The sequence below is a fragment of the Equus quagga genome, chromosome 11 (genome assembly GCF_021613505.1).
Source record: "Equus quagga isolate Etosha38 chromosome 11, UCLA_HA_Equagga_1.0, whole genome shotgun sequence".
Lineage (NCBI taxonomy): Eukaryota > Metazoa > Chordata > Mammalia > Perissodactyla > Equidae > Equus > Equus quagga.
In genome coordinates this window covers 115,202,924-115,218,558 of record NC_060277.1, presented here as the reverse complement: position 1 = coordinate 115,218,558, position 15,635 = coordinate 115,202,924, and the positions used below count along the sequence as shown (strand labels likewise).

The window sequence follows — 15,635 nt, the reverse complement described above, 5'->3', positions numbered from 1 at the left end:
ATGTGACGTCTGTGGAGCGGCGGCGGCGGCGGCGGCGGCGGATCCCGAGCCTGGTCCGGCCCGGCCTTCCCAGCGCGCTCGGCCCGGCCCGCGCAGGCGGCGAGCACCTCCCCCCCGGGCCCGGAGCCCCCGCGCTGCCTCGGAGCGCCCCCAGCCCCGCCCCGGCGTCGGCCCGCCCGGGCCCGCAGTGTGGTGGGTGAGTCGGCGGCGGGCCCCGGGCCGGGCCGACGCCGGGGTCGGGCGGCGGGCATGCGGGGCGGGCGGGGGCTCTGGGCCTGGGGGCGCGGCGGGGCCGCGGCTCCTCCCGGTGGACCGGGGCGGCCCGGGCCGGGCCCTCCTGGCTTCGGGTCTGCCTGCACCCCGCTGGCGGCCCGTGCCTCGACTTCCCCACCGTTCGGGAGAAGATCCTGGCCCCTGCGCCCGGAGTGCTAGGGGTGGGGCGCGGAGGTTGGCGGAGCTCGGGGCGGGGCGTGCGCGGGGCTGGTTCGGTGGAGCCCCGGGCGTCCTGGAGGGAGGGGCGGCCGGGGTGGCGGGAGGAAAGGGTGGGGTCGAGTGGGGCGCCCCGGGCTCCGCGGAAGAGCCCGCGGGTCCCGGCTCGAGCTGCTGATTCATCAGGTGTCTGTGTCAGCGCTTCCTGGGCGAGGGGTCCTTGGCGAGTTGGGGGAGGGGGCCACACCTGGGGGTGGGGGGTGCTGGAAAGACCCTGCTGCGCCGGCTTCGCTCCGTCACACGCGTGCCAGAACCCAGAGGGAGACTTGCTGAGTCATCAGCATGAGGTCACTCGCTCATCCTGATGCCTGGGGGGATTTGAGCTAGGGGCCTCGGAGCCTGAGAAGCCGGGAAACGAGGGGTAGGAGGGAAACCGTGGGGACCTGGGGAATGGGCCGGGCTCAGGGGCTGGGCCGCCTCTTTAAGTTTGGGTTGGTGTGCAGTAGTGAGGAGGAAGTGGAGGGGCCACCTTGCACGTTATCTTCTGGTCTGGAAGGTGAAGTCTCTGGCCTGTCTGTCCCTTCCTAGGCATGCTCTTTTCTGGCAGCTGGTCCCGGACCCGTGTCTGGGACAGTTCCCCAAACTGGGAAATAGTTCTGAGTTACAGGAGGGGAGGAGCTTAGGGGGGCCGTGCTTGCTGGGCTGGGAAGCAGGCTTTCCCTGTGACTGGTTGGCCAGGCTGGGCAGCCCCTGGGCAGGGAGGAGAGGGATACACCTTGGCCAGAGCGGGAGGCAGTGGGAGAAAGAAGAGTACTTGTGCTTGAGCCCTGGGTGACCGTGGACAGGGCAGGGGGCAAGCAGGCGCAGCTCTACCAGGAAATTGCAAATGCAGCAGGACTTGGACGCCTGGGGAGCAAGGTATCTGGTGCGCAGGCCTTGCACCTCTTGGCAGCCAGGCCTTAGGGTCTGGGTTTGGGCTGCAGGTGGTGGTAGCTTCGAGGGTGCCTAGGCTTCTGGGCACAGTTGGTGGGCTGGTGTGCACGGCATGTCGTGGAAGAATGCAGTTCTCAGTCACCCCAAAGTTGTCCCGCCTGGGGTTGGGGCTCAGCATTGAGCAGGTTAGTGACAAACGTGGCCCTGGTGGGTATCAGGTCAGGTGTTGGGGACTCTTGGGGAGTGACAGCCCAAGAGTGATGTGGCCTGGGCCACCTTTCCTGGGTGTATGGGTGGCTCTTGGCCTCTAAAGGTGAGAGAGTGTTTCCTCTAGACCAGAGCTGACCCTTCTTGCCCAGGGGTTCCTGGCTAGCTTAGGTCGGCCTTTGTAGTGTGTCCCCAGGGATTCCCCCACGCACACATTCACATTTAGCCCTGGGCTTATGGATGCCAAATGTTTTAATACTTCAGCTGATCTCTTGGCTAGGATTTTATGCCCCAGGAAAATGCAGATTCCTGGAGACGTATTTCTTTAAGTCTCTTGGTTGCGTATGCTTTGTGGAAATGAGTTGTAGACTTTTTTCAGAGTGACTTTCAGTGGCTGAGAGCTTCTGGAGGAGGTGGGAGTGAGGCTGGGTTAGGCGAGGGTACCAGAACGCCCAAGGCTACACCTGCCTGAGAGGTTTGGTCACAGGGTTTGCAGGCCAGGAGGAGCAGGGGTGGCTTGCTTGCCTCCTGCCTAGTGTCCATGCCCTGGAGTTTGGGCACAGCGGAAGGGGATGGAGCTGCCCAAACCTCTTTCCCCTTCCTGGCTGGCTCTGAGCCTGAGTGGAAGGCCCTTGGGACCCTCTGTGCCTCCTCCATGAGGTGGGCTCAGCCTCTAGGGGAGCAGAGCAGGGAGGCTAACCCGGCGCCAGCTCTGGATCAGCCTTCAGGACCAAGAGGAGGGCTGGTGGGGATGGGGGCCGTTTCTCCTTGGTTCAGCCTCTGGGAGCCCTTCCATCTGGTTACTAAGGATGCCCTGAGCTATCACTGCCAGCCCATCTCTAGAGGCTATCACCGTCCCATCAGTGTGTGTCCCTAGGTGGTAGGGGAGGCCAGGCCCGGAGGCTGGAAGTGCTGGCTTTGCTGAGACCTGCCCCTCCCCCACCACACGCACCTTTGATGAGGAGGCGATTGGCTGCACTTGTGCTGAGTTCAGGCCTTCCACGGAGGGTGAAATCTGTCGAGGAGGCACTTTTCGGCTCCCAGCCGCCACGCTTGGCACTTTTCGTGTGATCTCTTCAGGAAGTCACCGTTGTGCTCAGCATTTGGGGGTGGAGGGAGGATGGCGGGTGGGAAAAGCTGGTGCCAGGGCTTTTCCTTTGGGCTGACAGTAGTAGGACACAGGGCAGTATCCCTGCACCCCGACTTGGGCTCAAGGCTGGGGGGGGGGGACCCTGCAGCTCTGGTCTGCCCCATCCTCTGCTCTGGAACAATGGTGCCTCGGGGCCTGCCTGAGACCCCTGGGTGACCTGGCTGTGGGGAGGTGCCTCTTGCCCCCTTTCTGCCTGCAGCCTTACCTGGCACAAGGCTAGGTGAGGTGGGGTCTCGATTCTGGAGCAAACTTGTCCCTTCCCCTCCCAGCCCACACTTCAGCTCTCTGATGCGGGTAAGAAGGCCCCAGCCCAGAATTGCCGAAGGGCTTGTGGCTTCCTGGGGAAGAGGAGGGGTACTGACCACAGTCTGTCTTAGTCCGCTAGCCGTTTACCTCCTTGTGTCTAACTTAGAAAGTAGGGGGCGGGGTGTGGGAGGCCATTCTTGGCCAAGGTTCTGGTAGGGGCTGACTGAGCCAGGTATTCTAGGACTGGGTCTGCAAAAATGTCCTTGGCAGGGCTTCAGGCAGGTGAGGGCAGGTGCGGGAAGGGGGACTGGGAGCAGGGCTTTGGTCTAGCCCCCAGCCCTTTTGTCTTTGTTCCCTGCCCTGTGGGCACTGGCCTAGGCAAGGAACCAGAGGGGACTCAGCAGGCCCCCTGATGGCTAATTGTGGGCACTCTTGTGAAATACCCTGGGTAGGGTGGGGTAGAAGTGCAGGATGCTGCAACCCAAAGCCACAGGATGGTTACTCCATCAGCAGCAGGGGTGGACAGAGAGGGCCAGAGGGGCCTTGGGCCAGGCTCCTCCCAGCTGGAGTCCCTGCCACCTGGAGGGTCGGGGAACTCCTGCCTGTGCTGGAAACAGAGTCTGAGCTAGCTGGATGCCCACTTGCTGCTCTTCAAAGAGAGAAGTCTCTGGGAGAATCAGGATTCTCCCAGGTCCTCTCCTCCGCCTGAGTCCCCAGTGGAGACGGTCCACTTTGTCCCAGGCCAGCCCACTTAGTGGAGGTGGCTATAGGAGGTTGGACCCTGGAGTACACACTGCACAGGGTCGCTGGCCCAGCCCTCACCTGCTGTTGGCCAGGCTTGCCTTTCTGGCCCCAGCAGCTCCCTGCTAGGGCTTCTGGTCCCCTGGGGCTGTGTTGGCTGGCGGCCTCGAGGAGTGCCAGGCCAGTGAGGGAGCAGAGCAATGTGCTGAGTCAGCATGACTCGCCAGGAACAGCCGCGCTCTGGGGCGCGCACTGGGGTTATTTTTAAAGCTCCCGGCTTCCTTCCAGGCTGGCCCCTCCCGCATCCTCTGATCTCTCCGTGGCCCCTCTTCTTGTCTCTGCCTACCTAACAGCCCTTCAGTTTCCCTTCCCCCATCAAACCCTCCTGGCCTCCCACCTGGTTCCCTAGGGACAGAGTGGACAGGGAGCAGCCCAGCTTGGGAGAGCCAAGGCCAAAGACTGGTCCTGGGGACCAGGTATCAGGGGAACGGGCTGGTGAGGGGCAAGGCTGGGGGCTGGGCACCTGCCTGGGCGGATGGAGGGTATGAGGGAGCTCACGGGCTCTGTGTGGACAGGAGGGAAAGGGGTAGTCTCCAGGGTTCTGACCTCTGTTCCCTGTCTCACAGAGTGCCTGCTTGCTGTGCCCCCGGGTTATGACGACCCCCAATAAAGGAAACAAGGCCTTGAAGGTGAGCAGACAGGGTGGGTGGCCTCTTGGGGCTGGGATGGCACAGGGGTGGCCGCCCCCGCTTGGCCCATGACTTCGTGCGCTGTGCCATCCTCAGGTGAAGCGGGAGCCGGGCGAGAATGGCACCAGCCTGACTGATGAGGAGCTGGTGACCATGTCGGTGCGGGAGCTAAACCAGCACCTGCGGGGCCTGTCTAAGGAGGAGATCATCCAGCTGAAGCAGCGCCGACGCACGCTGAAGAACCGCGGCTATGCTGCCAGCTGCCGTGTGAAGCGGGTGACCCAGAAGGAGGAGCTGGAGAAGCAGAAAGCGGAGCTGCAGCAGGAGGTGGAGAAGCTGGCCTCGGAGAACGCCAGCATGAAGCTGGAGCTCGACGCCCTGCGCTCCAAGTACGAGGCCCTGCAGAACTTCGCCAGGACCGTGGCCCGCAGCCCCGTGGCGCCAGCTCGGGGCCCCCTTGCTGCCGGCTTGGGGCCCCTCGTTCCCGGCAAGGTGGCTGCCACCAGTGTCATCACAATAGTAAAGTCCAAGACGGACGCCCGGTCGTAGGGACGCGCGCTTGCCCAGGCGGGTCTGTGAGGGGCCGTTAGGCGCATGGCGAATTCGGCAGCCCTGTCCCCTTCTTCCTCTCTTCTTCCTCTTCTCTCCTCTTCCTCTCCTACCTCCTCCCTTCCCTGCAAAGCACAACCTGCACCCCTGGGGCGCCGGGCTGAGCCCCTTTGATCTCGTCGTTGTCATCGTGTGTTTTGTACGTTGGGATTGGTCAGTTCGGCGGTGACGTGGGGTCGCCCCAGCCCCCTTTGAACCAAGGCCATGTGGGCTTGGAGTCCAGAGTTGGCCCTGTGAGAATGGACAGAGAGAAAAATCAAGCGAGTGCTCTGGGGCTTGTGTGTCCCTGAGCAGGGAGGGCTGCTCTCCACTCCCAAGTGGCCGACCGGCCCTCACGGCTGCCGGGCTGGTGGGAGCTGGGTGGTTCACTCTCAGCTCGGCCAGCAGGCGTAGATGGGCTCTGCTCTGAAGAGTAAGGTGTCCTTGAGGACCCTGGATGGGTGGGCCGCCAGCCGGGGTGCTGGGGATGGGGCGGCGTGTGGCTGTGGGCCAGGGGCCGCGGCGCTTGCGCCTGACGCATTGCACTGAACAAGACCAAATCACTGGTTGTGAGCGTACGTGAGGGTGTGTCCAGTGTCCTGCGATGGGTCCCGTGTCACTGTTTACATGACCTATTTGTGTGGTTACATAGCCCTTTATTTAAAAGAGAGAAGTTCCTTTTACGAAGTTATTAAATTATATGTTTAAAGGCTAAAGAAAAAAAAAAAGAGCTGCAGAGTATTTATAAAACTGTCTTTTTAAAAAAAAACAAGCAAGAACATTTGACCATGTAAATGGAAAAGGGAAGAAAGTATAATAGAAACTTTGCTAGTTTAAAAAAGGAAAAAAAAAAAATCTCTTTCTTGTAAACTTACGAACAAGTCTTTGTGGCTGTTGGAGTTTAGTTTTTATATACACAGAGTTATCAGACATTATTTATAAAACTTAGTTTGAAAAAAGACAAAAAAAAGCAAAGCCGCAAGCGACCGGGAGGCGCGACCTGTCCTCTTTGCTCTCTTTTGCAATTGTACCGAAAGTGACTTACTCCTTTGCCCTTCCTGCTTCTGTCTCTTGCCGCTGCCGTGGTGTCGTCTGTGCCTGGTGAGGTCTTGTGCAGCGTCACGTGCTGGTGCTTCTGGTGACCTTTGACCTGTGGGTGTCACTTCTTGTGTCTGTTTTCCGTGTCTGTTTTTTTGGATTTGGTTGTGTTTTTGCTTCTGCTGGCTTGCTGGGCCTGGGCCGGTGTGCCTGGCAGCACCTGCTCCAGCGCAGCTTGGGGTCTGTGCCCGCCAGCCTGGCCTCTTCTGCTTGGGCGCCCACCGCAGGGCCCCAGGGGGTCAGATGTGGGACTCTGCTGCTCCCACCCCTGCTAACTCGTGGCTTCGCATGTGTATCTTGGTCTTGGGCTCATCCAGTGGCAGGGTAGGTGAAACTCTGGGGGCCGTCCTGGGGGCCCCCCATGCTGCTTCCATGCCCACGGTCTCTGGCCCTGGATGGGGGCTTTGCAGGGACCAAGGAGTCACTGTGGGTGCCCACAGGGCCATGGCCAAGCAGTTCCCAGCCGTCTTCCTTCTGGCCTCCAATCGCTACACTGGGGCTCTGGCCGCAGAGCCCAGCTTTGTTTCTGGGGGCTTCATGTGGGCCTCAGCAGGGGAACCCCGGGGGCCCACTTATCCCAGAACTGTTTCCATGCTGTGGGGTGGTGCTTCGCAGGCAGAACCAGGTGGTTTGGGGGTCCACCTGGGGCAGCCCCTTCTTCCTGCCTGAGGGCCTGGGGGATCTCCAACAGTGCCAGACAAGGGCTACAGTCTCCAGGGCCAGGTCCTGTTCCTCATCTCCCCCTGAACATGCTGGCAGCTCTTGGCTTTGGGCCTTCTTCTGCCTCCCTTTGGGATCTGTGTCTTCCAGGGATCCACTGCTTGGCTTGTGGAGGTGCTTTTCTCCAGGGCTGAGCTCACCTCCCCATCACAGTCACTTGGTGGAGGCAGCCTGTCTTCCAGCCTTGGCTCGGGAAGGTCCTTGTAGGCGCATGACAGGGCTGCCCGCAATGCCCGTCCCTAAAAGGCTGCTGCCCTGTCTCGGCCTCTCCTTGGGGTCTCTAGTTGGCTTCTCTAGGGGCCCTGAACCCCTGAAAAGCACAGAAGTGTGGGCTGGTGAAAAGAAAAACAGTGTGGCCTGGCGGGGTTTAACCCAGTGTGCCTGGGAGATAAGAGTAGGGACCTGCTGTCAACTTCTGTCATCTTGTGGGCTCCTTGCGCCAGATGCTCAGAGACGCTCCGGGTTTGCCTGGGTCGGCCTGCAGTGGAGATTTTGACCATTGACTCTGAATCACTTAGTGGCTTCTTCCCCTTCCCTGCAGTCTGGTTTGTTTACCTGGGGTCCAGGTGAGAGTTGTTGATGTTGGTTGTAGCAGCAGTGAGTTGAAACCTCGTCATGAGACTCCCTAAAGAGAGGTCCTGCCCTGCCTTGGAGGGGGAAGGACAAGCCCAACATGTCCACTTACGGTCCCCACTTTTGTCCCGGCTGGGAGGTGGTCGTCCGTCTCTGCGAACCCATGCCATACTGTAGATCTGTAGAGCGGAGGGAGAAGGCTGGCAAGGCAGGTGAGAGGAGGGTTTGAGGGTGGGCGTGTGCCGCACAGAAATTGCAGGTCTTTGGTTTGGTGTACAGAAAAGGCTTCTGGAGTTAGTGAGGCCATGCTTTCTTTCAAGGTTTGTGGATTTGGAGCAACTGTTCCTTGGGTCTGGGGGAGTATCCTGTTCCAGTCAAGCCAGTCCCCCGGGGCAACTCTGCCCCTTTTCCCTCTCACCTTGGTTTCTTGACAGTAGATCTTATGTCCACATGTGGCTGGTTAGTGTCTTTCTGATTCTCGTTAATTCCGTTTTCCTACTGTGAGAGTGTTGTGTTCTCTCTTTTTCCCCTCAACTTTTCTGACACAGCGAATTGAAGACTTTGGCTGAGGCCAAGCCTCCCAAACTTGTCTGCTAAGTAAACCATAATATGCACCTTCCCTCCCATCTTGTCCTCGCCCAACTCCTTCCTTACCCAAACGTGGACACTCAGATTTCAGAGGAGAACCCGGTGGGAACAGATCAGCTTCTGCCCAGAGTTGGTCCCAGGGAGACCTCCCCACGGTCCCTGGCTGCTGCTTCGGGTGGCACTGCCGTTGGTGCAGGTGAGATGATGCTGCTCCGTGGCAGCTGTGTAGTGTGCTGGTTCCTGCCAGGTGCCAGGTCTTCCCTGGAGGCTTCTCTGCTCTTGGTCCATGCTTCTGGTCTGCATGCACAGCCCTGACCGTCAGCAGCGGCCTCAGTGGTCAGTGCCCCGGCCCACAGGACTGATGGGCCACAGCCTGCTTTGGGACAGGTGGTCAAGGCCTATCCTGTACCTGCTGCCTGCCATTCTCTGGGGTGGCCTGTTGGCCAAAGCTCCCATCCCACAGCTGGGAAGCCCAAGCCACAGCCTGCAGCACTGTTTCCGCTCCAGGATCTTGTAAGTTACTTTTTTCGGCTGTGGTTTAGTGAAAGGAACCAACACATTAACGATTTTTTTCCCCAGAAGCCACTAAATAATTCTTCTTGGCGCTTTTTCACCTTGCTGTTGGCTGTCTGGTTTTGAAACAGTAGGGGAGAGTGGAGGACACACAGAGGCAGGGGTATGTCCTCGAGATGGATGGCCTTTCCTGCTTCTGGCCTGTGTCCTGGGTGTACCTGCTGTACCTGTTAGGCCAGTCACACACGTTTCCATCCTACCCTGGAGCAGCAGCCTTGGTACGCGGGTGTCCTGCCAGTCTGAGCTGGAGTGTAGGAGAGCGCAAGCCGAATGAACTGTGAGGGGCGACCCCTCCAGCAACCTCTATCCCAGCCCCGCCCTTCTCCCCTTGCCCTCAATCTGCTAGTCCCTGAACTGAAGCCTTTAACCAAACGGGAGTGGGTACAGAAAGCCTTCTCCTGGCATCTTAGGGCAACAGGACAAGGGCTGCCCAGTGTGTCCAGCTCTGCTGCTCTCCTGGCGCTGAGAAGGTGGGTCCGAGCAGAGTTGATCAGACCCTGCCTGCCCTGTCTAGGGCTGAAGCCAGGGGAGGTGGGGGTACCCTGGGATCTGCTGGGGCGGGCGGGGTTGTTGAGGATCCGGGTGGGGAGGGGCCTCGCTGGGCGGCCCGGGCCCACCCTGCCCCGTGCAGTATTTATTGCTAAATTATTGTCCAGGAGGGGCGGCAGTGGGCCGGGCCCCGGGTATTTATTGCTGTACATAGTGTATGTTTGTGATATATAAGGTTTTCTTTATTTTGTATATGATCAATAAACACCTTTTAAAGAGACTGGCAGGTGCTTCCTTGGCGCGACGCGCGGGCGGGGCAGGAAGGGCGGGGCGGGGCCTCCTGCGCACGCGCCCGCGCCCGCGCGCGGCCTGCTGGGAGGCGGAAGCGGAAGCGCGGGTGTCCCCGGAGCGATGGCAGCCGGGGGTCTGAGCCGCTCGGAGCGCAAGGCTGCGGAGCGGGTCCGGAGGCTGCGGGAGGAGCAGCAGCGGGAGCGCCTCCGCCAGGTAGGCCGCCGCCCGCCCCGCGCCCGCGCCCCGGCCTGTGCCGCCCTCACCGCCCGCCCCGCGCCCGCAGGTGTCGCGCATCCTGAGGAAGGCGGCGGCCGAGCGCAGCGCCGAGGAGGGCCGGCTCCTGGCCGAGAGCGAGGACCTGGTGACCGAGCTGCAGGGCCGGAGCAGGCGGCGCGAGGGCCTGAAGCGGCGGCAGGAGGAGGCGAGTCCCGCGGCGCGCCCGGTTCGCCGACCGCCGGGGCCGGGCCCCTCGCCGGGTGGGGCGGGCAGGGCGGGCTTACGACCGGCGGCGTCTCGGCAGGTGTGCGACGACCCGGAGGAGCTGCGGAGGAAGGTCCGGGAGCTGGCGGGTGCCGTCCGCAACGCCAAGTACCTGGTCGTCTACACGGGCGCGGGGATCAGCACGGTAGGCAGGCGAGGCGTGGAAACCCGGACCGACCGCCGGGACGGGGGTCGGGGAGCGGGCGTGGGGCGCCCCCTTCCGGGTGACTGACTCCAGGACCGAGCACAGCAGTCTAAGCGGAGGAACAGACCGATTCGCGAAAAGGTCAACTAAAGAGCAACTCTGAGGTTCTTCCCTTAAATCCTTGAACTCTGTGTTATCCCCAGTTAGAGACACGACAGGAAGAGGGGTGGAAACACGGCATGACAGGTCAGTGCTGGCACCTCTTTTAAGGTGAAGGAGGTTGATTCACTGTCCTCAGGTGATGTGGGCACAGCTAAGCCCAAAGCTGTCTCCTGATTGCCCAGAAAACGTTGTGTTTTCTGAATGTTGAAGGAAGGTAAGTAGAAAGCAAGGCAGTCAGAATTAGAGGACACCAGTGAAGAGGAGAAATGCATTAGGTTTTGAGAAGTTTCATTGAGAAACTGTCCTGGTCCGTGGAATGTGACTAGCTTTGAAAGTATGGACGGCACGTTGTCTGTTTAATTGATGTGTGCGTGCTGAGTGTGAGCCATGTGTAGGCCCAGTAGAGGTGAACACCAAGGGTTTCTGTCCTTGAGAAGCTTGTCGATGACAATAATAAGGCATACAAGCAAATAACTGTAATGTGAAGCTGGCTGTGCTAGGTCACTAAAATGGAAATCCACACACACTCTCTGGTCTCGGAGAGCTGGGAAACCCATCCTGTTGTTTTTTTTGTGGGAGGTAGCATTGAGTCCAGGCCTTGAAGGGTGGGTGAGATTTTTTTCAGGCAAAGTGAGACACTCCACATAGGGATGAGTGCAGAGGCCTAGTAGCAAGAATGTGTAAGGTGCGTTGACTGCTCCAATTTATAAAGACCTGGAGCCCTGGCAATGGGGTCTCCTCCCTCCACAGTCACATGTGAACTCCTGTCATGCGATTATTTACATGCAGTAATAGCAACCATTGAAGAGCTGCAAGTGGCTACCGCTGCTGGTTAATTTGCTCTGAGCGTTACTGTTTGAGGGTCCCCTTTTCAGAGTGCGTCAGAACCAATAATCAGGGTAAGCATTTTTCTGAGCTTAAGCAGCAGGGAGGAGACAGGGCTCCCCAGAAGGGAGGTCACTCAGCCTGGAGAGCACAAGACACCTTGATCCTAGCATGTCTTCTGTCATCATCTCTTGGTGGCTTTGTTTCACTGGATTGGGAACTTGGGAAGTTCAGTAGTGTTTATCTCATCTGGAGAGGTTGGCCTATTTTTGTGAAGGTAGGACAGGAACCACTTATAGCATCAGCGTGTAAGAATTTGGACAGAGGAGTGCTCCCACCTAGGGGTTCACCGTTTGCAAAACCTTTCTTGAGCACTGGCTAGGCCCTGGGGACACACAAATGAGCCTGACCAGTTCTCCCCCTCAGAGTGGAGGACAGGAATGGCCACAGAGCCCAGGTTGTTCTCAGTGCTAGAGACGTTCCTGGAGTAGGTGGGGCTCCTTGGAGCCTGGAAGGGTGAGCTAGACTAGGTGGGAGCGGGGATCCAGGCAGAGGGATGGAGCCATATGGGGTACACTCCATCTGGGTTCAGGCAGGTTAGACTAGGAAATGCTGAGCCTGTGGAATGAATAGAAGCTGGTCCATGGGCCAGCCTGGAACATGTCGGGAGAAACATTTGCTTCCCATTCTTGGGGATTCTGCCAGTCCCTACAGTGACGCCTTTGCATTGGACTTGTGTTCTTTCTGAACACGCAGGCAGCCTCTATCCCAGATTACCGGGGCCCTAATGGAGTGTGGACGCTGCTTCAGAAAGGGAGGAGTGTTAGGTAAGCAGCCCAGTGCAGCCTTCCCACCTAATTGAACAGTGGCAGCATGGGCCTGACCTTGCAGTCTCCTCACCTTCTTTTCCCTTCCTCCTGGCAGTGCTGCCGACCTGAGTGAGGCTGAGCCAACCCTCACACACATGAGCATTGCCCGCTTACATGAGCAGAAGCTGGTAAGAGCCTGGTGTGGCCAGCTAGTGTACGTGCTGGGACCTTGGTGTGGGACCCAGAGCGCCACCGTGCTGCTCAAGTGGCAACTGCCATTGCCACCCCCATCCCCCCATGAGTGCCTACCCAGGGGTGTAGACTCCTGGCTTGGGCCTCACTCTGATCCTCCCATGCTTCCTCTCTAAGAGCAGAGGGCAGCCTCTCTGAATCATCACTTAGGAGGCCCAGCCTCAGGCCCAGAGCTGCTGGTAGGCCCTTCTCCTTGTGCTTCTCTTGTATTGTCCCCACAGACCTCAGAAGCCACCTAGGTACAGGGGAGGCTCATGGAGACCTCTGCTGAGCACCTTCAGCTGAGTGGCAAAGTGGTTGATCCTCCTGGGCCTTCGGGGACCTGAAACATAATGACCTAAGAGAGCATCACTCTGGCCCCAGGCCCCTTCCCAGCTGAGAGGAGGTGATGCCACTGCTTGCCCTCCTGGCTGCCACAAGTGCATCAGAGTTGTTGGGGGTGGGCCTGGCACTCTCCCTACCCAGAGCCCTCCTGAGTCCTGCTGGCACCAGCCTGCTGCTCTGGTTTTGCCTTCAAGGCTTCATGCAGGGTCAGAGTTGCCCCTGGTTTTGGGGCTCTGGGCCGGGCTGGGCTCAGGACAGTTTCACTGCTGAGCAGTTCTCCCCCCCACACAGCCATCCTGCTGACTGACTACACCCTTGTTTACCTCCAGGTGCAGCACGTGGTGTCTCAGAACTGCGACGGGCTCCACCTGCGGAGCGGGCTGCCTCGCACGGCCATCTCTGAGCTCCACGGGAACATGTACATTGAAGTGAGTGGTCCTTCTGGGACTCAGGGGCCTGGGCAGGCCAGCGGCTCCTGGTCACAGTGTCCTCTCCTCCTCAGGTCTGCACAGCCTGCACTCCCAATAGGGAGTACGTGCGGGTGTTCGATGTAACGGAGCGCACTGCCCTGCACCGACACCAGACAGGCCGGGCCTGCCACAAGTGTGGGGCTCAGCTCCGGGACACCATCGTGCACTTTGGGGAGAGGGGGACGCTGGGGCAGCCTCTAAACTGGGAGGCGGCCACCCAGGCTGCCAGCAAAGCAGACACAATCCTGTGTTTAGGCTCCAGCTTAAAGGTACGTGGACAGCAGTGAGGGTGGGATGGGAGTGAGCCCGCTGGCAGCTGGCCAGCTCAATGTTGGAACCTGGCTTCCTATAGCCTCGTTCCCTGGTGTGCGTGTGGTCTGTCTGTCTGTCCGTCCGTTCCCACAGGTGCTAAAGAAGTATCCACGCCTCTGGTGCATGACCAAGCCTCCCAGCCGGCGGCCCAAGCTCTACATTGTGAACTTGCAGGTAACTTGGGCGCCCAGAGTCCCCTCCTTAGACCTGGGCCTTAGCACAGGAGAGCCCGAGAGTCCCTGGGACATTCATGTCCCACAGTCACGCCCACAGAGGTCTGGCCGACCAGGGGCCAAGGCTAGCAGGCCATTGGGAAGGAGTGAGGTGCTGCCCTCACTTGCCTTCCCCTGTCCACAGTGGACCCCAAAGGATGACTGGGCTGCCCTGAAGCTCCACGGAAAGTGTGATGACGTCATGCAGCTCCTCATGGATGAGCTGGGCCTGGAGATCCCCCCGTACAGCAGGTGAGGAGCGTGGGCAGACCCCCTCCCTGCCCCTGGCGGATGGGCCGTGTCTGTCTCTCGTGAGCTGAGTGCAGAGAAAGTTCTGAGGTGTTGCAGACGGTGTCTGAGGTGTGACTGCAGCATGGTGGCCTCTGCGGGGACCGCCCGAGGCACTGGCTGAGATGACTCCCTGTGGGGAGAGGGAACCTGCCGGAGTGTGCCTGGGTGTTCCTCCTTTACCTCAGACAGCCTGGACGGGAAGCTGCCTTGAAGGGATGTGCTCAGCAACTCCGGTCAAACAGAATCTCGGGGCACTTGGTTTGGGGAGCTGGCGTACTTTGGGGAAGCTTAAACAGACTGCCTTAATACAGGATTTGTGATAATTTAGACATGGTGTATGTGTTGAGTAAAAAGTTTACACTTTCTTTCTCTGTGAATTTTCAGGGTCTTATAGGGGAAATCAATAACTTCTTTTAATCAAAGGGTTCAAGAATTAAGGATCCCTTCACCTTCTGGGCCTGGCAATTCTTGTATGTTATGTGTGTGGTGTTCTGTAATGTGGGCCTCTTGTGTACTGTACCTTTTTTTTCTTTTTTTTTTTTACATTAACTTAGCTCATTTTCTTTATCAGTGCTTATTTGTATCTTAAGTTTATAATATGTGGTTCTACATCTCAGTCAGACACATGATCTCCTCACGGTGTAGTGTGTAGGCAGTGCCTCCCTAGTCAGCTGGCCTTCCCTCCCGAGTGTTGCAGCCTGGGAAGGGGGAGAGGGTCTGGTCCACCTGCCCCTGGCCGAACAAGCGAAAGGTGGGGCCCAGAGTTGCTAGTGATTCATCCCTCCTGGGGCTACTGCTGCCCCCCACTGTGTGCACACGGCCAGTCGGTCGCTGATGAGGACACTGAGTTCTTCGGAGGCCGAGCTAGTCTGGGTGCTGATCCTTGAGTTACTCAGGGAGCTTACCCCGCCAGCAGGTCTTCTATAGCTTGGGAACAGTGGAGCTCCCTCTAAGCAAAGCCTGGCCCAGATGCGGGGGAGGGAAGCAGGGTGACCTCAGTCAGCTTTCCCGTCCTGGGGCGGGCAAGACTGAGAGGCCCGCAGGCATCCCTGACCCAACTTTCCCTTTCTGGTAGGTGGCAGGACCCCATCTTTTCCCTGGCGACTCCCCTGCGTGCAGGCGAAGAAGGCAGCCACAGTCGGAAGTCGTTGTGCAGAAGCCGGGAAGAGCCTCCGCCTGGGGACCGGGGCTCACCGCTTAGCTCAGCCCCGGTCCTAGGCGGCTGGTTCGGCAGGGGCTGCGCCAAACGCACAAAAAGGAAGAAAGTACTGTGACGTGGTCAGCGTGGTGCGTGACCAAGAACAAGCAATTGGCACTTTGCAGATGGCCAGAACTCTTTTATTCAGGGCACGTGGCGCCATGAGGGCCAGGACTACCCCACAGGTCCTGGGGAGAGTTCTCTGGGGTGACACTTTCACCCTGACACATTAGCCATTTGTCCTTGTGGGGAACCCCCTTGCACTGCTGTGGTTGTCCCCGCGTGAGCCTGACGTGGAGGATGCTGGACCCATCGGCCTCTTCGTGGAGGTGGCAGCCACCCGTTTCTGTGAGAACAGAACTGGCAGGCCAGGAGGAAGCACAGGCTGCCTTACCTCATTCACGGGGCTAATCTCAGGGGCCTCCACCCTCTTGCTACTACTACTTACTGAAAATGTTAACTTTCTAGAAACCTTTTTCTGTACTGGGTATGCAACAGAGGGGTGGTTTTGAGCCTTGGCTCTCAGCGGACCTTTTTATTGTTATTAAACATCTCTGCACTGTCTTCCCCATGTAACCGAGTGACTGCCCTGCCGACGGTCGGTGGCAGCATCGCCCAGCCGGGCGGCTTGAGGGGCTGTGTGCCCCCCACGTGGTCGTGGTCCTGCACCGCCCCCTCTGCCAGGTGCGCTCTGAACGATGGTGCGCACACGCATTGGCCGCACGCTGAGGGGCGGGGTTTCCAGGGATCGGGAAGCGCACGCCATTGGCCGGGAGCGGAGGGGTGAGGCGGCGGGGCGGGGCTAAGCCCCTGGGGGCTCACGCCATTGGATGGAGGCGG

General features: G+C 59.3%; 2 protein-coding genes across 6 annotated transcripts; both read left to right on the top strand.

The window, feature by feature from the left end:
* MAFG (MAF bZIP transcription factor G) lies at window positions 1-9,304 on the top strand. 5 transcript variants are annotated; one of them, XM_046675433.1, is made up of 3 exons: window positions 1-192; window positions 4,333-4,395; window positions 4,492-9,304. In XM_046675433.1, exons 2-3 carry the CDS (start codon window positions 4,360-4,362, stop codon window positions 4,942-4,944), a joined length of 489 nt encoding a protein of 162 aa, XP_046531389.1. In that variant the 5' UTR covers window positions 1-192; window positions 4,333-4,359; the 3' UTR covers window positions 4,945-9,304. The 5 variants fall into 5 exon arrangements, with proteins under 5 accessions (XP_046531389.1, XP_046531388.1, XP_046531393.1 ...); XM_046675432.1 differs by having other exon boundaries at window positions 2-196; XM_046675437.1 differs by lacking the exon at window positions 1-192 and adding an exon at window positions 427-447.
* A 63-nt stretch (window positions 9,305-9,367) lies between these two features.
* On the top strand, window positions 9,368-15,359 carry SIRT7 (sirtuin 7). Its single transcript, XM_046675431.1, has 10 exons — window positions 9,368-9,528; window positions 9,599-9,736; window positions 9,836-9,940; window positions 11,684-11,754; window positions 11,852-11,924; window positions 12,642-12,740; window positions 12,815-13,051; window positions 13,188-13,268; window positions 13,452-13,558; window positions 14,673-15,359. Exons 1-10 carry the CDS (start codon window positions 9,436-9,438, stop codon window positions 14,869-14,871), a joined length of 1,203 nt encoding a protein of 400 aa, XP_046531387.1. The 5' UTR covers window positions 9,368-9,435; the 3' UTR covers window positions 14,872-15,359.
* The last annotated feature ends 276 nt before the right edge of the window (window positions 15,360-15,635 follow it).

What these genes read in the sequence shown, in the direction of transcription:
- MAFG (XM_046675433.1), top strand. Translation starts at nt 4,360, where the DNA reads ATGACGACCCCCAATAAAGGAAACAAGGCCTTGAAG. An exon ending in AAGGAAACAAGGCCTTGAAG is followed by an intron (nt 4,396 to 4,491) that starts GTGAGCAGACAG and finishes TGCCATCCTCAG; the next exon opens with GTGAAGCGGGAGCCGGGCGA.
- SIRT7 (XM_046675431.1), top strand. Translation starts at nt 9,436, where the DNA reads ATGGCAGCCGGGGGTCTGAGCCGCTCGGAGCGCAAGGCTGCGGAGCGG. An exon ending in CAGAAAGGGAGGAGTGTTAG is followed by an intron (nt 11,755 to 11,851) that starts GTAAGCAGCCCA and finishes TCCTCCTGGCAG; the next exon opens with TGCTGCCGACCTGAGTGAGG. An exon ending in GAGATCCCCCCGTACAGCAG is followed by an intron (nt 13,559 to 14,672) that starts GTGAGGAGCGTG and finishes CCTTTCTGGTAG; the next exon opens with GTGGCAGGACCCCATCTTTT.